Genomic DNA, 25,711 nt, shown 5'->3' on the forward strand with positions numbered 1-25,711 from the left:
ACTGTAAACACATACTGAAGAACTGGAAACACATACTGAAGAACTGTACACTAACATACTGAAGAACTGTAAACACACATACTGAAGAACTGTAAACACATACTGAAGAACTGTAAACACACATACTGAAGAACTGTAAACACACATACTGAAGAACTGTACGCTAACATACTGAAGAACTGTACACTAACATACTGAAGAACTGTAAACACACATACTGAAGAACTGTAAACACATACTGAAGAACTGTACACTAACATACTGAAGAACTGTAAACACATACTGAAGAACTGTACACACACATACTGAAGAACTGTACACTAACATACTGAACAACTGTACACACACATACTGAAGAACTGTACACTAACATACTGAAGAACTTTAAACACACATACTGAAGAACTGTACACTAACATACTGAAGAACTGTAAACACATACTGAAGAACTGTAAACACATACTGAAGAACTGTACACTAACATACTGAAGAACTGTACGCTAACATACTGAAGAACTGTACACTAACATACTGAAGAACTGTAAACACACATACTGAAGAACTGTAAACACATACTGAAGAACTGTACACTAACATACTGAAGAACTGTAAACACATACTGAAGAACTGTACACTAACATACTGAAGAACTGTACACACACATACTGAACAACTGTACACACACATACTGAAGAACTGTACACTAACATACTGAAGAACTGTAAACACACATACTGAAGAACTGTAAACACATACTGAAGAACTGTACACTAACATACTGAAGAACTGTAAAGACATACTGAAGAACTGTACACTAACATACTGAAGAACTGTAAAGACATACTGAAGAACTGTACACACACATACTGAACAACTGTACACACACATACTGAAGAACTGTACACACACATACTGAACAACTGTACACACACATACTGAAGAACTGTACACTAACATACTGAAGAACTTTAAACACACATACTGAAGAACTGTACACTAACATACTGAAGAACTGTAAACACACATACTGAAGAACTGTAAACACACATACTGAAGAACTGTACGCTAACATACTGAAGAACTGTACACTAACATACTGAAGAACTGTAAACACACATACTGAAGAACTGTAAACACATACTGAAGAACTGTACACTAACATACTGAAGAACTGTAAACACATACTGAAGAACTGTACACACACATACTGAAGAACTGTACACTAACATACTGAACAACTGTACACACACTGAAGAACTGTACACTAACATACTGAAGAACTTTAAACACACATACTGAAGAACTGTACACTAACATACTGAAGAACTGTAAACACATACTGAAGAACTGTAAACACATACTGAAGAACTGTACACTAACATACTGAAGAACTGTACGCTAACATACTGAAGAACTGTACACTAACATACTGAAGAACTGTAAACACACATACTGAAGAACTGTAAACACATACTGAAGAACTGTACACTAACATACTGAAGAACTGTAAACACATACTGAAGAACTGTACACTAACATACTGAAGAACTGTACACACACATACTGAAGAACTGTACACTAACATACTGAAGAACTGTAAACACACATACTGAAGAACTGTAAACACATACTGAAGAACTGTACACTAACATACTGAAGAACTGTAAAGACATACTGAAGAACTGTACACACACATACTGAAGAACTGTACACACACATACTGAACAACTGTACACACACATACTGAAGAACTGTACACACACATACTGAACAACTGTACACACACATACTGAAGAACTGTACACTAACATACTGAAGAACTTTAAACACACATACTGAAGAACTGTACACTAACATACTGAAGAACTGTAAACACACATACTGAAGAACTGTAAACACACATACTGAAGAACTGTAAACACACATACTGAAGAACTGTACGCTAACATACTGAAGAACTGTACACTAACATACTGAAGAACTGTACACTAACATACTGAAGAACTGGAAACACATACTGAAGAACTGTACACACACATACTGAAGAACTGTACACTAACATACTGAAGAACTGTAAACACACATACTAAAGAACTGTACACTAACATATTGAAGAACTGTAAACACACATTCTAAAGAACTGTACACTAACATACTGAAGAACTGTAAACACACATACTGAAGAACTGTACACTAACATACTGAAGAACTGGAAACACACATACTGATGAACTGTAAACACACATACTGAAGAACTGTAAACACACATACTGAAGAACTGTACACTAACATACTGAAGAACTGTAAACACATACTGAAGAACTGTAAACACATACTGAAGAACTGGAAACACATACTGAAGAACTGTACACTAACATACTGAAGAACTGTAAACACACATACTGAAGAACTGTAAACACATACTGAAGAACTGTAAACACACATACTGAAGAACTGTAAACACACATACTGAAGAACTGTACGCTAACATACTGAAGAACTGTACACTAACATACTGAAGAACTGTAAACACACATACTGAAGAACTGTAAACACATACTGAAGAACTATACACTAACATACTGAAGAACTGTAAACACATACTGAAGAACTGTACACACACATACTGAAGAACTGTACACTAACATACTGAACAACTGTACACACACATACTGAAGAACTGTACACTAACATACTGAACAACTGTACACACACATACTGAAGAACTGTACACTAACATACTGAAGAACTTTAAACACACATACTGAAGAACTGTACACTAACATACTGAAGAACTGTAAACACACATACTGAAGAACTGTACACTAACATACTGAAGAACTGTAAACACACATACTGAAGAACTGTAAACACATACTGAAGAACTGTACACTAACATACTGAAGAACTGTAAAGACATACTGAAGAACTGTACACTAACATACTGAAGAACTGTAAAGACATACTGAAGAACTGTACACACACATACTGAACAACTGTACACACACATACTGAAGAACTGTACACACACATACTGAACAACTGTACACACACATACTGAAGAACTGTACACTAACATACTGAAGAACTTTAAACACACATACTGAAGAACTGTACACTAACATACTGAAGAACTGTAAACACACATACTGAAGAACTGTAAACACACATACTGAAGAACTGTACGCTAACATACTGAAGAACTGTACACTAACATACTGAAGAACTGTAAACACACATACTGAAGAACTGTAAACACATACTGAAGAACTGTACACTAACATACTGAAGAACTGTAAACACATACTGAAGAACTGTACACACACATACTGAAGAACTGTACACTAACATACTGAACAACTGTACACACACTGAAGAACTGTACACTAACATACTGAAGAACTTTAAACACACATACTGAAGAACTGTACACTAACATACTGAAGAACTGTAAACACATACTGAAGAACTGTAAACACATACTGAAGAACTGTACACTAACATACTGAAGAACTGTACGCTAACATACTGAAGAACTGTACACTAACATACTGAAGAACTGTAAACACACATACTGAAGAACTGTAAACACATACTGAAGAACTGTACACTAACATACTGAAGAACTGTAAACACATACTGAAGAACTGTACACTAACATACTGAAGAACTGTACACACACATACTGAAGAACTGTACACTAACATACTGAAGAACTGTAAACACACATACTGAAGAACTGTAAACACATACTGAAGAACTGTACACTAACATACTGAAGAACTGTAAAGACATACTGAAGAACTGTACACACACATACTGAAGAACTGTACACACACATACTGAACAACTGTACACACACATACTGAAGAACTGTACACACACATACTGAACAACTGTACACACACATACTGAAGAACTGTACACTAACATACTGAAGAACTTTAAACACACATACTGAAGAACTGTACACTAACATACTGAAGAACTGTAAACACACATACTGAAGAACTGTAAACACACATACTGAAGAACTGTAAACACACATACTGAAGAACTGTACGCTAACATACTGAAGAACTGTACACTAACATACTGAAGAACTGTACACTAACATACTGAAGAACTGGAAACACATACTGAAGAACTGTACACACACATACTGAAGAACTGTACACTAACATACTGAAGAACTGTAAACACACATACTAAAGAACTGTACACTAACATATTGAAGAACTGTAAACACACATTCTAAAGAACTGTACACTAACATACTGAAGAACTGTAAACACACATACTGAAGAACTGTACACTAACATACTGAAGAACTGGAAACACACATACTGATGAACTGTAAACACACATACTGAAGAACTGTAAACACACATACTGAAGAACTGTACACTAACATACTGAAGAACTGTAAACACATACTGAAGAACTGTAAACACATACTGAAGAACTGGAAACACATACTGAAGAACTGTACACTAACATACTGAAGAACTGTAAACACACATACTGAAGAACTGTAAACACATACTGAAGAACTGTAAACACACATACTGAAGAACTGTAAACACACATACTGAAGAACTGTACGCTAACATACTGAAGAACTGTACACTAACATACTGAAGAACTGTAAACACACATACTGAAGAACTGTAAACACATACTGAAGAACTATACACTAACATACTGAAGAACTGTAAACACATACTGAAGAACTGTACACACACATACTGAAGAACTGTACACTAACATACTGAACAACTGTACACACACATACTGAAGAACTGTACACTAACATACTGAACAACTGTACACACACATACTGAAGAACTGTACACTAACATACTGAAGAACTTTAAACACACATACTGAAGAACTGTACACTAACATACTGAAGAACTGTAAACACATACTGAAGAACTGTAAACACATACTGAAGAACTGTACACTAACATACTGAAGAACTGTACGCTAACATACTGAAGAACTGTACACTAACATCCTGAAGAACTGTAAACACACATACTGAAGAACTGTAAACACATACTGAAGAACTGTACACTAACATACTGAAGAACTGTAAACACATACTGAAGAACTGTACACACACATACTGAAGAACTGTACACACACATACTGAAGAACTGTACACTAACATACTGAAGAACTTTAAACACACATACTGAAGAACTGTACACTAACATACTGAAGAACTGTAAACACACATACTGAAGAACTGTACACTAACATACTGAAGAACTGTAAACACATACTGAAGAACTGTAAACACACATACTGAAGAAGTGTACACTAACATACTGAAGAACTGTACGCTAACATACTGAAGAACTGTACACTAACATACTGAAGAACTTTAAACACACATACTGAAGAACTGTACACTAACATACTGAAGAACTTTAAACACACATACTGAAGAACTGTACACTAACATACTGAAGAACTTTAAACACACATACTGAAGAACTGTACACTAACATACTGAAGAACTGTACACTAACATACTGAATAACTGTAAACACACATACTGAAGAACTGTACACTAACATACTGAAGAACTTTAAACACACATACTGAAGAACTGTACACTAGCATACTGAAGAACTTTAAACACACATACTGAAGAACTGTACACTAACATACTGAAGAACTTTAAACACACATACTGAAGAACTGTACACTAACATACTGAAGAACTGTACACTAACATACTGAATAACTGTAAACACACATACTGAAGAACTGTACACTAACATACTGAAGAACTTTAAACACACATACTGAAGAACTGTACACTAACATACTGAAGAACTGTAAACACACATACTGAAGAACTGTACACTAACATAATGAAGAACTGGAAACACACATACTGAAGAACTGTAAACACACATACTGAAGAACTGTAAACACACATACTGAAGAACTGTACACTAACATACTGAAGAACTGTACACTAACATCCTGAAGAACTGTACACTAACATACTGAAGAACTGTACACACACATACTGAAGAACTGTACACTAACATACTGAAGAACTGTAAACACACATACTGAAGAACTGTACACTAACATACTGAAGAACTGGAAACACACATACTGAAGAACTGTAAACACACATACTGAAGAACTGTAAACACACATACTGAAGAACTGTACACTAACATACTGAAGAACTGTAAACACACATACTGAAGAACTGTACACTAACATACTGAAGAACTGTAAACACACATACTGAAGAACTGTACACTAACATACTGAAGAACTGTAAACACACATACTGAAGAACTGTACACTAACATACTGAAGAACTGTAAACACACATACTGAAGAACTGTAAACACACATACTGAAGAACTGTACACACACATACTGAAGAACTGTACACTAACATACTGAAGAACTGTAAACACACATACTGAAGAACTGTAAACACACATACTGAAGAACTGTACACTAACATACTGAAGAACTGTAAACACACATACTGAAGAACTGTAAACACACATACTGAAGAACTGTACACTAACATACTGAAGAACTGGAAACACATACTGAAGAACTGTAAACACATACTGAAGAACTGGAAACACATACTGAAGAACTGTACACTAACATACTGAAGAACTGTAAACACATATACTGAAGAACTGTAAACACATACTGAAGAATTGTAAACACACATACTGAAGAACTGTAAACACACATACTGAAGAACTGTACGCTAACATACTGAAGAACTGTACACTAACATACTGAAGAACTGTAAACACACATACTGAAGAACTGTAAACACATACTGAAGAACTGTACACTAACATACTGAAGAACTGTAAACACATACTGAAGAACTGTACACACACATACTGAAGAACTGTACACTAACATACTGAACAACTGTACACACACATACTGAAGAACTGTACACTAACATACTGAAGAACTTTAAACACACATACTGAAGAACTGTACACTAACATACTGAAGAACTGTAAACACATACTGAAGAACTGTAAACACATACTGAAGAACTGTACACTAACATACTGAAGAACTGTACACTAACATACTGAAGAACTGTACACTAACATACTGAAGAACTGTAAACACACATACTGAAGAACTGTAAACACACATACTGAAGAACTGTAAACACACATACTGAAGAACTGTATGCTAACATACTGAAGAACTGTACACTAACATACTGAAGAACTGTACACTAACATACTGAAGAACTGTACACTAACATACTGAAGAACTGGAAACACATACTGAAGAACTGTACACTAACATACTGAAGAACTGTAAACACACATACTAAAGAACTGTACACTAACATATTGAAGAACTGTAAACACACATTCTAAAGAACTGTACACTAACATACTGAAGAACTGTAAACACACATACTGAAGAACTGTACACTAACATACTGAAGAACTGGAAACACATACTGATGAACTGTAAACACATATACTGAAGAACTGTAAACACACATACTGAAGAACTGTACACTAACATACTGAAGAACTGGAAACACATACTGAAGAACTGTAAACACATACTGAAGAACTGGAAACATACTGAAGAACTGTACACTAACATACTGAAGAACTGTAAACACACATACTGAAGAACTGTAAACACATACTGAAGAACTGTAAACACACATACTGAAGAACTGTAAACACACATACTGAAGAACTGTACGCTAACATACTGAAGAACTGTACACTAACATACTGAAGAACTGTAAACACACATACTGAAGAACTGTAAACACATACTGAAGAACTGTACACTAACATACTGAAGAACTGTAAACACACATACTGAAGAACTGTACACACACATACTGAAGAACTGTACACTAACATACTGAACAACTGTACACACACATACTGAACAACTGTACACACACATACTGAACAACTGTACACACACATACTGAAGAACTGTACACTAACATACTGAAGAACTTTAAACACACATACTGAAGAACTGTACACTAACATACTGAAGAACTGTAAACACATACTGAAGAACTGTAAACACATACTGAAGAACTGTACACTAACATACTGAAGAACTGTACGCTAACATACTGAAGAACTGTACACTAACATACTGAAGAACTGTAAACACACATACTGAAGAACTGTAAACACATACTGAAGAACTGTACACTAACATACTGAAGAACTGTAAACACATACTGAAGAACTGTACAAACACATACTGAAGAACTGTACACACACATACTGAAGAACTGTAAACACACATACTAAAGAACTGTACACTAACATACTGAAGAACTTTAAACACACATACTGAAGAACTGTACACTAACATACTGAACAACTGTAAACACACATACTGAAGAACTGTACACTAACATACTGAAGAACTTTAAACACACATACTGAAGAACTGTACACTAACATACTGAAGAACTTTAAACACACATACTGAAGAACTGTACAAACACATACTGAAGAACTGTACACACACATACTGAACAACTGTACACACACATACTGAACAACTGTACACTAACATACTGAAGAACTTTAAACACACATACTGAAGAACTGTACACTAACATACTGAACAACTGTAAACACACATACTGAAGAACTGTACACTAACATACTGAAGAACTTTAAACACACATACTGAAGAACTGTACACTAACATACTGAAGAACTGTAAACACATACTGAAGAACTGTAAACACACATACTGAAGAACTGTAAACACACATACTGAAGAACTGTACACTAACATACTGAAGAACTGTACGCTAACATACTGAAGAACTGTACACTAACATACTGAAGAACTGTACACTAACATACTGAAGAACTTTAAACACACATACTGAAGAACTGTACACTAACATACTGAAGAACTTTAAACACACATACTGAAGAACTGTACACTAACATACTGAAGAACTGTACACTAATATACTGAAGAACTTTAAACACACATACTGAAGAACTGTACACTAACATACTGAAGAACTGTACACTAACATACTGAAGAACTGTAAACACACATACTGAAGAACTGTACGCTAACATACTGAAGAACTGTACACTAACATACTGAAGAACTGGAAACACATACTGAAGAACTGTAAACACACATACTGAAGAACTGTACACTAACATACTGAAGAACTGTAAACACACATACTAAAGAACTGTACACTAACATATTGAAGAACTGTAAACACACATTCTAAAGAACTGTACACTAACATACTGAAGAACTGTAAACACACATACTGAAGAACTGTACACTAACATACTGAAGAACTGGAAACACACATACTGATGAACTGTAAACACACATACTGAAGAACTGTAAACACACATACTGAAGAACTGTACACTAACATACTGAAGAACTGGAAACACATACTGAAGAACTGTAAACACATACTGAAGAACTGGAAACACATACTGAAGAACTGTACACTAACATACTGAAGAACTGTAAACACACATACTGAAGAACTGTAAACACATACTGAAGAACTGTAAACACACATACTGAAGAACTGTAAACACACATACTGAAGAACTGTACGCTAACATACTGAAGAACTGTACACTAACATACTGAAGAACTGTAAACACACATACTGAAGAACTGTAAACACATACTGAAGAACTGTACACTAACATACTGAAGAACTGTAAACACATACTGAAGAACTGTACACACACATACTGAAGAACTGTACACTAACATACTGAACAACTGTACACACACATACTGAAGAACTGTACACTAACATACTGAAGAACTTTAAACACACATACTGAAGAACTGTACACTAACATACTGAAGAACTGTAAACACATACTGAAGAACTGTAAACACATACTGAAGAACTGTACACTAACATACTGAAGAACTGTACGCTAACATACTGAAGAACTGTACACTAACATACTGAAGAACTGTAAACACACATACTGAAGAACTGTAAACACATACTGAAGAACTGTACACTAACATACTGAAGAACTGTAAACACATACTGAAGAACTGTACACTAACATACTGAAGAACTGTACACACACATACTGAACAACTGTACACACACATACTGAAGAACTGTACACTAACATACTGAAGAACTGTAAAGACATACTGAAGAACTGTACACACACATACTGAAGAACTGTACACACACATACTGAACAACTGTACACACACATACTGAAGAACTGTACACACACATACTGAACAACTGTACACACACATACTGAAGAACTGTACACTAACATACTGAAGAACTTTAAACACACATACTGAAGAACTGTACACTAACATACTGAAGAACTGTAAACACACATACTGAAGAACTGTAAACACACATACTGAAGAACTGTAAACACACATACTGAAGAACTGTACGCTAACATACTGAAGAACTGTACACTAACATACTGAAGAACTGTAAACACACATACTGAAGAACTGTAAACACATACTGAAGAACTGTACACTAACATACTGAAGAACTGTAAACACATACTGAAGAACTGTACACACACATACTGAAGAACTGTACACTAACATACTGAACAACTGTACACACACATACTGAAGAACTGTACACTAACATACTGAAGAACTTTAAACACACATACTGAAGAACTGTACACTAACATACTGAAGAACTGTAAACACATACTGAAGAACTGTAAACACATACTGAAGAACTGTACACTAACATACTGAAGAACTGTACGCTAACATACTGAAGAACTGTACACTAACATACTGAAGAACTGTAAACACACATACTGAAGAACTGTAAACACATACTGAAGAACTGTACACTAACATACTGAAGAACTGTAAACACATACTGAAGAACTGTACACTAACATACTGAAGAACTGTACACACACATACTGAACAACTGTACACACACATACTGAAGAACTGTACACTAACATACTGAAGAACTGTAAACACACATACTGAAGAACTGTAAACACATACTGAAGAACTGTACACTAACATACTGAAGAACTGTAAAGACATACTGAAGAACTGTACACACACATACTGAAGAACTGTACACACACATACTGAACAACTGTACACACACATACTGAAGAACTGTACACACACATACTGAACAACTGTACACACACATACTGAAGAACTGTACACTAACATACTGAAGAACTTTAAACACACATACTGAAGAACTGTACACTAACATACTGAAGAACTGTAAACACACATACTGAAGAACTGTAAACACACATACTGAAGAACTGTATGCTAACATACTGAAGAACTGTACACTAACATACTGAAGAACTGTACACTAACATACTGAAGAACTGTACACTAACATACTGAAGAACTGGAAACACATACTGAAGAACTGTACACACACATACTGAAGAACTGTACACTAACATACTGAAGAACTGTAAACACACATACTAAAGAACTGTACACTAACATATTGAAGAACTGTAAACACACATTCTAAAGAACTGTACACTAACATACTGAAGAACTGTAAACACACATACTGAAGAACTGTACACTAACATACTGAAGAACTGGAAACACACATACTGATGAACTGTAAACACACATACTGAAGAACTGTAAACACACATACTGAAGAACTGTACACTAACATACTGAAGAACTGTAAACACATACTGAAGAACTGTAAACACATACTGAAGAACTGGAAACACATACTGAAGAACTGTACACTAACATACTGAAGAACTGTAAACACACATACTGAAGAACTGTAAACACATACTGAAGAACTGTAAACACACATACTGAAGAACTGTAAACACACATACTGAAGAACTGTACGCTAACATACTGAAGAACTGTACACTAACATACTGAAGAACTGTAAACACACATACTGAAGAACTGTAAACACATACTGAAGAACTATACACTAACATACTGAAGAACTGTAAACACATACTGAAGAACTGTACACACACTGAAGAACTGTACACTAACATACTGAACAACTGTACACACACATACTGAAGAACTGTACACTAACATACTGAACAACTGTACACACACATACTGAAGAACTGTACACTAACATACTGAAGAACTTTAAACACACATACTGAAGAACTGTACACTAACATACTGAAGAACTGTAAACACATACTGAAGAACTGTAAACACATACTGAAGAACTGTACACTAACATACTGAAGAACTGTACGCTAACATACTGAAGAACTGTACACTAACATCCTGAAGAACTGTAAACACACATACTGAAGAACTGTAAACACATACTGAAGAACTGTACACTAACATACTGAAGAACTGTAAACACATACTGAAGAACTGTACACACACATACTGAACAACTGTACACACACATACTGAAGAACTGTACACTAACATACTGAAGAACTTTAAACACACATACTGAAGAACTGTACACTAACATACTGAAGAACTGTAAACACACATACTGAAGAACTGTACACTAACATACTGAAGAACTGTAAACACATACTGAAGAACTGTAAACACACATACTGAAGAAGTGTACACTAACATACTGAAGAACTGTACGCTAACATACTGAAGAACTGTACACTAACATACTGAAGAACTTTAAACACACATACTGAAGAACTGTACACTAACATACTGAAGAACTTTAAACACACATACTGAAGAACTGTACACTAACATACTGAAGAACTTTAAACACACATACTGAAGAACTGTACACTAACATACTGAAGAACTGTACACTAACATACTGAATAACTGTAAACACACATACTGAAGAACTGTACACTAACATACTGAAGAACTTTAAACACACATACTGAAGAACTGTACACTAGCATACTGAAGAACTTTAAACACACATACTGAAGAACTGTACACTAACATACTGAAGAACTTTAAACACACATACTGAAGAACTGTACACTAACATACTGAAGAACTGTACACTAACATACTGAATAACTGTAAACACACATACTGAAGAACTGTACACTAACATACTGAAGAACTTTAAACACACATACTGAAGAACTGTACACTAACATACTGAAGAACTGTAAACACACATACTGAAGAACTGTACACTAACATACTGAAGAACTGGAAACACACATACTGAAGAACTGTAAACACACATACTGAAGAACTGTAAACACACATACTGAAGAACTGTAAACACACATACTGAAGAACTGTACACTAACATACTGAAGAACTGTACACTAACATCCTGAAGAACTGTACACTAACATACTGAAGAACTGTACACACACATACTGAAGAACTGTACACTAACATACTGAAGAACTGTAAACACACATACTGAAGAACTGTACACTAACATACTGAAGAACTGGAAACACATACTGAAGAACTGTAAACACACATACTGAAGAACTGTAAACACACATACTGAAGAACTGTACACTAACATACTGAAGAACTGTAAACACACATACTGAAGAACTGTACACTAACATACTGAAGAACTGTAAACACACATACTGAAGAACTGTACACTAACATACTGAAGAACTGTAAACACACATACTGAAGAACTGTACACTAACATACTGAAGAACTGTAAACACACATACTGAAGAACTGTAAACACACATACTGAAGAACTGTACACACACATACTGAAGAACTGTACACTAACATACTGAAGAACTGTAAACACATACTGAAGAACTGTAAACACACATACTGAAGAACTGTACACACACATACTGAAGAACTGTACACTAACATACTGAAGAACTGTAAACACACATACTGAAAAACTGTAAACACACATACTGAAAAACTGTAAACACACATACTGAAGAACTGTACACTAACATACTGAAGAACTGTAAACACACATACTGAAGAACTGTAAACACATACTGAAGAACTATACACTAACATACTGAAGAACTGTAAACACACATACTGAAGAACTGTACACTAACATACTGAAGAACTGTACACTAACATACTGAACAACTGTACACACACATACTGAAGAATTGTACACTAACATACTGAACAACTGTACACACACATACTGAAGAACTGTACACTAACATACTGAAGAACTTTAAACACACATACTGAAGAACTGTACACTAACATACTGAAGAACTGTAAACACATACTGAAGAACTGTAAACACATACTGAAGAACTGTACACTAACATACTGAAGAACTGTACGCTAACATACTGAAGAACTGTACACTAACATCCTGAAGAACTGTAAACACACATACTGAAGAACTGTAAACACATACTGAAGAACTGTACACTAACATACTGAAGAACTGTAAACACATACTGAAGAACTGTACACACACATACTGAACAACTGTACACACACATACTGAAGAACTGTACACTAACATACTGAAGAACTTTAAACACACATACTGAAGAACTGTACACTAACATACTGAAGAACTGTAAACACACATACTGAAGAACTGTACACTAACATACTGAAGAACTGTAAACACATACTGAAGAACTGTAAACACACATACTGAAGAAGTGTACACTAACATACTGAAGAACTGTACGCTAACATACTGAAGAACTGTACACTAACATACTGAAGAACTTTAAACACACATACTGAAGAACTGTACACTAACATACTGAAGAACTTTAAACACACATACTGAAGAACTGTACACTAACATACTGAAGAACTTTAAACACACATACTGAAGAACTGTACACTAACATACTGAAGAACTGTACACTAACATACTGAATAACTGTAAACACACATACTGAAGAACTGTACACTAACATACTGAAGAACTTTAAACACACATACTGAAGAACTGTACACTAGCATACTGAAGAACTTTAAACACACATACTGAAGAACTGTACACTAACATACTGAAGAACTTTAAACACACATACTGAAGAACTGTACACTAACATACTGAAGAACTGTACACTAACATACTGAATAACTGTAAACACACATACTGAAGAACTGTACACTAACATACTGAAGAACTTTAAACACACATACTGAAGAACTGTACACTAACATACTGAAGAACTGTAAACACACATACTGAAGAACTGTACACTAACATACTGAAGAACTGGAAACACACATACTGAAGAACTGTAAACACATACTGAAGAACTGTAAACACACATACTGAAGAACTGTAAACACACATACTGAAGAACTGTACACTAACATACTGAAGAACTGTACACTAACATCCTGAAGAACTGTACACTAACATACTGAAGAACTGTACACACACATACTGAAGAACTGTACACTAACATACTGAAGAACTGTAAACACACATACTGAAGAACTGTACACTAACATACTGAAGAACTGGAAACACATACTGAAGAACTGTAAACACACATACTGAAGAACTGTAAACACACATACTGAAGAACTGTACACTAACATACTGAAGAACTGTAAACACACATACTGAAGAACTGTACACTAACATACTGAAGAACTGTAAACACACATACTGAAGAACTGTACACTAACATACTGAAGAACTGTAAACACACATACTGAAGAACTGTACACTAACATACTGAAGAACTGTAAACACACATACTGAAGAACTGTAAACACACATACTGAAGAACTGTACACACACATACTGAAGAACTGTACACTAACATACTGAAGAACTGTAAACACACATACTGAAGAACTGTAAACACACATACTGAAGAACTGGAAACACACATACTGAAGAACTGTACACTAACATACTGAAGAACTGTAAACACACATACTGAAAAACTGTAAACACACATACTGAAGAACTGTACACTAACATACTGAAGAACTGTAAACACACATACTGAAGAACTGTAAACACACATACTGAAGAACTGTACACAAACATACTGAAGAACTGTAAACCCACATACTGAAGAACTGTACACTAACATACTGAAGAACTGTACACTAACATACTGAAGAACTGTAAACACACATACTGAAGAACTGTACACTAACATACTGAAGAACTGTAAACACACATAGTGAAAAACTGTAAACACACATACTGAAGAACTGTACACTAACATACTGAAGAACTGTAAACACACATACTGAAGAACTGTAAACACACATACTGAAGAACTGTAAACACACATACTGAAGAACTGTACACAAACATACTGAAGAACTGTAAACCCACATACTGAAGAACTGTAAACACACATACTGAAGAACTGTAAACACACATACTGAAGAACTGTACACTAACATACTGAAGAACTGTAAACACACATACTGAAGAACTGTAAACACACATACTGAAGAACTGTAAACACACATACTGAAGAACTGTACACTAACATACTGAAGAACTGTAAACACACATACTGAAGAACTGTAAACACACATACTGAAGAACTGTACACTAACATACTGAAGAACTGTAAACACACATACTGAAGAACTGTAAACACACATACTGAAGAACTGTAAACACACATACTGAAGAACTGTACACAAACATACTGAAGAACTGTAAACCCACATACTGAAGAACTGTAAACACACATACTGAAGAACTGTAAACACACATACTGAAGAACTGTACACTAACATACTGAAGAACTGTAAACACACATACTGAAGAACTGTAAACACACATACTGAAGAACTGTAAACACACATACTGAAGAACTGTACACAAACATACTGAAGAACTGTAAACCCACATACTGAAGAACTGTACACTAACATACTGAAGAACTGTAAAAATCCGGTTCGTGTTTTGGTCCCAAAGTAGATATTCCCATCAACCAACCACTCTGGTTTGACATTTGATAATATCCGAGTAATTTCTGTGTAAAGTTCATTATAAAATGGACCCCGGAGAGAGAGACAGAGAGAGAGAAAGGAAACTCATTCATTCCCCAAAGCGCGGTGTCGCTGAGTCCAGGCTGAAAGATTGCGAGTTTGCACACAAACGCTGCGACTGTTTCCAGCTCGGCCACATTAACATTAACATTAGCACTGCAGTTCAATGGAAATGGCAGTAAAACGGCGTGTCTTCACGTGTTGACCGGCCGTAAACATGTCAGGACGCGTGAAAATCTAATAACCCTGCTACAGACATGTCATAAAGCTGTAATGATATAGGGCTAGTTCTAGTTTAGCTAGCAAAACACACACACACACACACACACACACAGAGAGAGTCCCGCTTAGCCGTAACATTAACGACTATAAAAAGGCTCTAATGATAACACAAGCCGAGCCTGTAAGCACAACGGGCTCTTTTGTACATTTTGAAGTGCTTTTCGACACCCCGTCGCCTGGTGCTCAGCCCACACACTCACACAGAGCTGTTCGGGAACGCTAGGCTAGCTTTGTTACCGAGTTGGACAGAGAGCCTGCTGCATTATCTTACATTCTGTGCGCAGGGAAACTGATCTGCTCGGCTGCTCACATGGACAACAAAAAAAATACCACCGACCTGCTTTATTCTCACACAAACAACCAGCACGGCGACTTCACTGCAAAAAGGAAAATACAGACGTGTTCAAATCGAAGATATGCATTTGCTACTTACTCGTTTTTCTCCATTTGCATGTTATTTAGGTATGTGTGTCTCCTGGTTGATCGTTAAATCCCCTCTCTTCTCCTCTGCACTTGCCTCCCCTCCCCCTGCAATGAGACTAATGAAAGACATCATGCACCCTGCAGGGACAATCACACACTCTCCAGACCTGTGCAAGCACTGGAAACCCCCTCTATTACCCTATACACAAGGATTTTTTTTTTATTTTTTGTTTTTTTATAATGTGTGATTACACTGAAAATAGAAATGGTTTAATTAACCTACCACGCTTTAACAAAGCATATCATACAGGAAACTCAGGGGTTAGACTGGATTTTAAGAGCTGAAGGATCCTTCATTCATAGGTGCGATGGTGCTTTGAACAATATGAATGTTTAACAAAGCAACTTTACAAAAATTCTAACTGGATGGTTCGCACTGTCGCTTCACAGCAAGAAGGTCCGGGTTCGAGCCCCGTGGCCGGCGAGGGCCTTTCTGTGCAGAGTTTGCATGTTCTCCCCATGTCTGCGTGGGCTTCCTCTGGTTTCCCCTACAGTCCAAAGACATGCAGGTTTGGCTAATTGGTGGCTCTAAATTGACCGGAGGTGTGAATGTGAGTGTGAATGGTTGTGTGTCTATGTGTCAGCCCTGCAATAACCTGGCGACTTGTCCAGGGTGTACCCCGCCTCTCACCCATAGTCAGCTGGGATAGGCTCCAGCTTGCCTGTGACCCTGTAGAACAGGATAAGCAGCTACGGATAATGGATGGATGGATCCTTAATTCACGGGTGCCATGGTGCTTTGAACAGTATAATTGTTTACAAAGCGACTTTACAAAAATTGTAACTGAATCGAGGGGGTGGCATGGTAGTGTAGTAGTCAGCACTGTCACCTCACAGCAAGAAGGTCCTGGGTTCAAGCCCAGCGGCTGGCAAGGGCCTTTCTGTGTGGAGTTTGCATGTTCTCCCCGTGTCTGTGTGGGTTTCCTCCAGGCGCTCCAGTTTCCCCCACAGTCCAAAGACATGCAGGTTAGGTTAATTGGTGGCTCTAAATTGACCGTAGGTGTGAATGGTTGTCTGTATCTATGTGTCATGACCTGGCGACTTGTCCAGGGTGTACCCAGCCTCTCACCCACAGTCATCTGGGATAGGCTCCAGCTTGCCTGCGACCCTGTAGAACAAGAAAAGCGGCTACAGATAATGGATGGATGGTAACTGGATGGAGATTTATATTTACAGTAGTGCTTGAAAGTTTGTGAACCCTTTAGAATTTTCTATATTTCTGCATAAATATGACCTAAAACATCATCAGATTTTCACATAAGTCCTAAAAATAGATAAAGAGAACCCAGTTCAACAAATGAGACAAAAATATTATACTTGGTCATTTATTTATTGAGGAAAATGATCCAATATTACATATCTGTGAGTGGCAAAAGTATGTGAACCTCTAGGATTAGCAGTTAAGTTGAAGGTGAAATTAGAGTCAGGTGTTTTCAATCAATGGGATGACAACCAGGTGTGAGTGGGCACCCTGTTTTATTTAAAGAACAGGGATCTATCAAAGTCTGATCTTCCAACACATGTTTGTGGAAGTGTATCATGGCACGAACAAAGGAGATTTCTGAGGACCTCAGAAAAAGCATTTTTGATGCTCATCAGGCTGAAAAAGGTTACAAAACCATCTCTAAAGAGTTTGGACTCCACCAATCCACAGTCAGACAGATTGTGTACAAATGGAGGAAATTCAAGACCATTGTTACCCTCCCCAGGAGTGGTCAACCAACAAAGATCACTCCAAGAGCAAGGCGTATAATAGTCAGCGAAGTCACAAAGGACCCCAGGGTAACTTCTAAGCAACTGAAGGCCTCTCTCACATTGGCTAATGTTAATGTTCATGAGTCTACCATCAGGAGAACAATGAACAACAATGGTATGCATGGCAGGGCTGCAAGGAGAAAGCCACTGCTCTCCAAAAATAACATTGCTGCTCATCTGCAGTTTGCTAAAGATCACGTGGACAAGCCAGAAGGCTATGATGAGACCAAAATAGAACTTTTTGGTTTAAATGAGAAGCGTTATGTTTGGAGGAAGGATAACACTGCATTCCAGCATAAGAACCTTATCCCATCTGTGAAGCATGGTGGTGGTAGTATCATGGTTTGGGCCTGTTTTGCTGCATCTGGTCCAGGACAGCTTGCCATCATTGATGGAACAATGAATTCTGAATTATACCAGTGAATTCTAAAGGAATATGTCAGTACATCTGTCCATGAACTGAATCTCAAGAGAAGGTGGGTCATGCAGCAAGACAACGACCCTAAGCACACGAGTCATTCTACCAAAGAATGGTTAAAGAAGAATAAAGTTAATGTTTTGGAACGGCCAAGTCAAAGTCCTGACCTTAATCCAATCTAAATGTTGTGGAAGGACCTGAAGCGAGCAGTTCATGTGAGGAAACCCACCAACATCCCAGAGTTGAAGCTGTTCTGTACGGAGGAATGGGCTAAAATTCCTCCAAGCCAGCGTGCAGGACTGATCAACAGTTACCGGAAACGTTTAGTTGCAGTTATTGCTGCACAAGGGGGTCACACCAGATACTGAAAGCAAAGGTTCACATACTTTTGCCACTCACAGACATGTAATATTGGATCATTTTCCTCAATAAATAAATGACCAAGGATAATATTTTTGTCTCGTTTGTTTAACTGGGTTCTCTTTATCTACTTTTAAGACTTGTGTGAAAATCTGATGATGTTTTAGGTCATATTTATGTAGAAATATAGAAAATTCTAAAGGGTTCACAAACTTTCAAGCACCACTGTAGATACCTAATGGGCAAGCCAGAGGTGACAGTGGCAAGATGACATAAGGAAGAAACTTTGAAAGGAACCAGAAGAGGGTCCATTCTTTTCTGAGTGACAGCGAGATTAGAAATTATTACTCTTCTACTACTCATTCTTTTTTTTTTGCATTGCTTGTCCGTTGAGGGGATAAGGAACCAGTTACAGTGGGCGAGAGGTGGGGTACACCCTGGATGGGTCACCAGTCTATCATGGGACTTATACAGAGAGACAGACAACTACTGTATTCACACTCATATTCACAGCTATGGGCAATTTAGAGTAGCCTGTTGACTTAATCCACATATCTTTGGATAGACACAAGAAGAACATGTGAACTCCACACAGAAAGGCCCCAGTCAACTGTCAGGTTCGAACCTAGAACCTGCTTGCACTGTCACCTCTGGTGACAGTGCTAACCCCTGCACCACCATGCCACCTTGTCTACAACTCTATACTGTACAGTCAAACAGCAGTCTTTAGGGTATCCATGTGGAATCAACCACAGCAGCACAGATTGTATCACGAGTGTAGAAGTAACAAGCAGAAGAGGCATCTGGATAAAAGAGATAGAGAGAAAGCCAGAAAGAAAGTGAACAGATGACAGTATTAGAATAGCTCTTATCCTATGGTGGGTTAAAAGTAGTATACAATGTAAGAGAACAATGTCGAACATCACTGTTCAATTTAATTTACTATAAGGAGTTCTCCAACCTAAAAATAATGGAAACCATGTGTAACTATAACTGCTCGGATCTTAAAATTTTTCAGTATTCCCTGTGGGTTAGTTTTGGTATCAATATTTTCTGATTCCTTTCAGACAAATGTACATGACACAATAAAGCTTTGAAGCTACCAAATGAACATATGCTCAAATCATCATGTTTTGAAAACATTCCTCTTTAAAACAGTAGATTATTATTATTATTATTATTATTATTATTTCCTCTTCATAAGCTGATCTTTGCCGGTTTTAGCCAAGGAGCAGGTCATAACATCCATCCATCCATTATCTGTAGCCGCTTATCCTGTTCTACAGGGTCGCAGGCAAGCTGGAGCCTATCCCAGCTGATTATGAGTGAAAGGCGGGGTACACCCTGGACAAGTCGCCAGGTCATCATAGGGCTGACACACAGAGACAAACAACCATTCACACTCACATTCACACCTACGGTCAATTTAGAGTCACCAGTTAACCTAACCTGCATGTCTTTGGACTGTGGGAGAAACCGGAGCACCCGGAGGAAACCCACGCAGACACAGGGAGAACATGCAAACTCCGCACAGAAAGGCCCTCGCCAGCCGCTGGGCTCAAACCCAGGACCTTCTTGCTATGAGGCGACAGCGCTAACCACTACACCACCGTGCTACCCGGTCATAACATTATTATTATTGTTGTTGTTGTTGCTGCTGTTGTTGTTATTTCATTCATACATTCATTCCTCTTCAGTAATTTATACTTCATCCATATATCATAAGCCAAATTCATTCATTCATCTTCAATTCCCACTTTATTCTGGTCAGGATTGGAGTGAATCCAACGTCTATGCCAGAAACAGTAGATGCAAGGCAGGTATACACCCTGGATGGGACACCATTCCATCTCAGGGCAACATGCACATGCACATGCATATTCACACACTCATTCACACTTAGGGTAACCAATATAGCACAGCCAATCCATTTACCAACATGTGGGAGGAAACTCATATGGATACAGGGAGAAAATGTACAGAAACTCCACACAGACGGTAAGGCCGAGCTCAGGAAGTGGAAGTGTATCATGGCACGAACAAAGGAGATTTCTGAGGACCTCAGAAAAAGCGTTGTTGATGCTCATCAGGCTGGAAAAGGTTACAAAACCATCTCTAAAGAGTTTGGACTCCACCAATCCACAGTCAGACAGACTTGCCCATTAAGTATCTACAGTGGTGCTTGAAAGTTTGTGAACCCTTTAGAATTTTCTATATTTCTACATAAATATGACCTAAAACATCATCAGATTTTCACACAAGTCCTAAAAGTAGATAAAGAGAACCCAGTTCTTTGGACTGTGTTGATCAACAGTTACCGGAAACGTTTAGTTGCAGACTCACATTCACATACATGGGACGAAGGAGCTATGAGGAAGTAGTGCTACCTGCTGTGCCAAGGTGCCATGCCATTAACAATATGCTAGGTGTAATATACTGTCATTGGATATATGTACCACGAGGTGAAGTTCAGAGTGGTTATCTTTTATTAATAATAATAATAATAATACATAAGTATTCACGTGAATTATCTTACACTAACTTAAAATTAAGTCGTCCAACTGCCATAAGTGTCATGGGAAGTTGTAGCTCAGTGGTTATGGGTTACCCAGACAATACAAAATACCATCTTACATAAAGAAAAAAGAAAATAAAGAAAATATATATATTTTTTGCCCTGTAAGATTAATTAATCATTTATTGCAATAGCACTAGATTTGATTTAATGATGACTAACTAAACCAGTAACTCATAAACAACATGTAGTTAGGGTTGCATTGATCCTACTTCAGAAACTGATTAGTCATACTCACAGACATTCTGCCTATTGCATAGTGTTTACTGGAATATCACCCAATCCCAGTACATTAGACAGGCTGAAATGCAGGCCATGAATTGCAGGCCAATATTTTTACCAGCAAAGGTTATAATTTTGTGTAAATCCTGAGCATTAATTTGATGTTACATTTCTTTACATTACACCTTTAATGCACAGTTGGAGTTTAATTAGCATGATATTACGTTATGCAAACTTCTGAAGCTTGAATTTAAGAAATTCAATACTACAGCCATATTACACATGCAGATATATTTCATCATACCTTGAAATAAATAATTGTGCACAGTTTTTAATGTGTCTGATTCAACTGACTGGACAAACCCAAAACCTATATTATAACTGAATATTCCAAATGTCATGTTGTAAGATGAGTCAGTCAGCCTGTGACAAAGCATCAAAGAGTGTTGCATAGTGTTGCACTTCAACTGCATCAGTGCTTGACAATTTGCACAAATTGTGCACCAACATCTGGGAACTATTCTGTACTCTTCGCATAAGACCAGAGAAGACAGAGCTGTTTAGGTGTTTAAGAAGACCCAATAAAGGCGAACAAGAACCAACTGCAGAATCAGGTTTGTTTAATCGGGTTTATTTGATCACTTTTTAAAGAAGGTACCAATATGGATTCTGTAGCATAGCTAAATCCCTTGGTGTTGTACATTTGTTATGGGATATTCAATGGCATAGTGAAACATCATTTGATATTTCAAAACATAAAATCTGGTAGAAAATGTACAATACGTAAAAGTAACATTATCTGTTTACTTATAGTCTTGACTTTTTCTGTTTATAGGGCCAACTTTAGGTGAAGTCTGACTAGATCCATACTGCTTTATACAACCACTGTACACCCATTACGTTTACTGTATGGCACAATTTCTAGTCCTTGAAATTGAAATGTTTGTAGAAGACATCATCCAGAACAAGCCACTGATGGCTGAAATAGATCAGAGCCACAGCGCATGCAGCTCCCCAGCCCACTACAGCTGGAGTCCTTTAAAGGTCTTGGTAGAAATCTAAGATCAAAATAATGCTCAAGATTTGCACAAAATTATAACCTTTGCTGCTAAAAATATGTTTCCCCAGCCTGCCTAATGTACTGGGATTGGATGACATTTCAGTAGACACTATGCAATAGGCAGAATGTCTGTGACTATGAACTCTTATCCAGTCATATTACTGAAGATGATTAAACAGCAGCAGCAGCAGCAGTATTCACATTATGTTGAGATTATATCTGGCAAGGAATAAAGCACAGCATGGTCTGTTGTTATTGGAAAATAATAAACGGTCATGTCATGCAGTCAATGTCAGTGATTACAATTTTTAGTAATGTAATTTTTAGCAATTTTAGGAATGAGTATTATCTCATCTCATCTCATTATCTCTAGCCGCTTTATCCTGTTCTACAGGGTTGCAGGCAAGCTGGAGCCTATCCCAGCTGACTACGGGTGAAAGGCGGGGTACACCCTGGACAAGTCGCCAGGTCATCACAGGGCTGACACATAGACACAGACAACCATTCACACTCACATTCACACCTACGGTCAATTTAGAGTCACCAGTTAACCTAACCTGCATGTCTTTGGACTGTGGGGGAAACCGGAGCACCCGGAGGAAACCCACGTGGACAACATGCAAACTCCGCACAGAAAGGCCCTCGCCGGCCACGGGGCTCGAACCTGGACCTTCTTGCTGTGAGGCGACAGCGCTAACCACTACACCACTGTGCCGCCACGGAATGAGTATTATGTTATACACTATTTGGCTAAAAGCATGGACACCTCACCATCATATCCAAATGCATTTGTTGAACATCCCGTTCCAAAGTTAGTCCCCCTTTGCTGCTTTAACAGCCTCCAATCTTTTAGGAATCTTTTGGCTTTCCACTAGATTTTGGAACATGTTTATGGGGATTTCTGCCTATTCAGCCACGAGCATTAGTGAGGTCAGGCAGTGAGGTTCGGTAAAGAGGCCTGGTGCACAGTCAACATTCCAGTTCATCCCAAAGGTGTTTAGTCAGGTTGAGGTCAGGGCTCTGTGTAGGACACTCAAGTTCTTCCACACTAACCTTGGTAAACCATCTCTGTATGAACCTAGATTTATGCAAAGGGGCGTTGTTATGCTGGAAGAGATTTGTGCCTGTGAGTCCCAGTGAAAGGAAAGCTTAAATAATAATGTACAATATACAAAGACATTCTCAACAATTGGGTGCTTACAACTTTGTGCAAAAGTTTGGGAAAGACCCACATATGGGTGTGATAGTCAGGTGTCCTACACACGTTTCACAATATAGTACTTTTTAACTATTTATGGTTATATTTAATGTTGTGAAACTGTTATTGTTTACGTACATCGAACAGTTGCTCCCTCGCTAGCCTCCTTTTTCTTTTGAAATTAATCAGACAAAAAAAAACACCACTCCTCTTGTCATGTTACAGAGAAACTGGACAGTGCAGCATGGCAGAAAACTTATTGATAAAGTGTTCACACTTGAGACCTTTTCCATAATATTAAATAAATGTCTCCTTGCAGACAACACCGTATGAACAATTATATATTTTCTTTGTTCCATAGCATTTTTAAAAATC

The 25,711-nt window shown here is 37.2% G+C and overlaps 1 protein-coding gene across 3 annotated transcripts in view; it reads right to left on the reverse strand.

The window, feature by feature from the left end:
* mbd3b (methyl-CpG binding domain protein 3b) overlaps positions 1–17,838 on the reverse strand; it is a 45,967-nt gene extending 28,129 nt beyond the window's left edge. For 2 of the 3 annotated variants that reach the window (XM_060941452.1, XM_060941453.1), the window contains exon 1: positions 17,699–17,838. In XM_060941452.1, the coding sequence (XP_060797435.1) occupies positions 17,699–17,718 (20 nt within the window). In that variant the 5' untranslated portion in view covers positions 17,719–17,838. The remainder of the gene's footprint in view (positions 1–17,698) is intronic. The other variant, XM_060941454.1, reaches the window with a different exon arrangement.
* Between the last annotated feature and the right edge of the window lie 7,873 nt (positions 17,839–25,711).

This window comes from Neoarius graeffei, chromosome 15, assembly GCF_027579695.1.
Source record: "Neoarius graeffei isolate fNeoGra1 chromosome 15, fNeoGra1.pri, whole genome shotgun sequence".
NCBI lineage: Eukaryota > Metazoa > Chordata > Actinopteri > Siluriformes > Ariidae > Neoarius > Neoarius graeffei.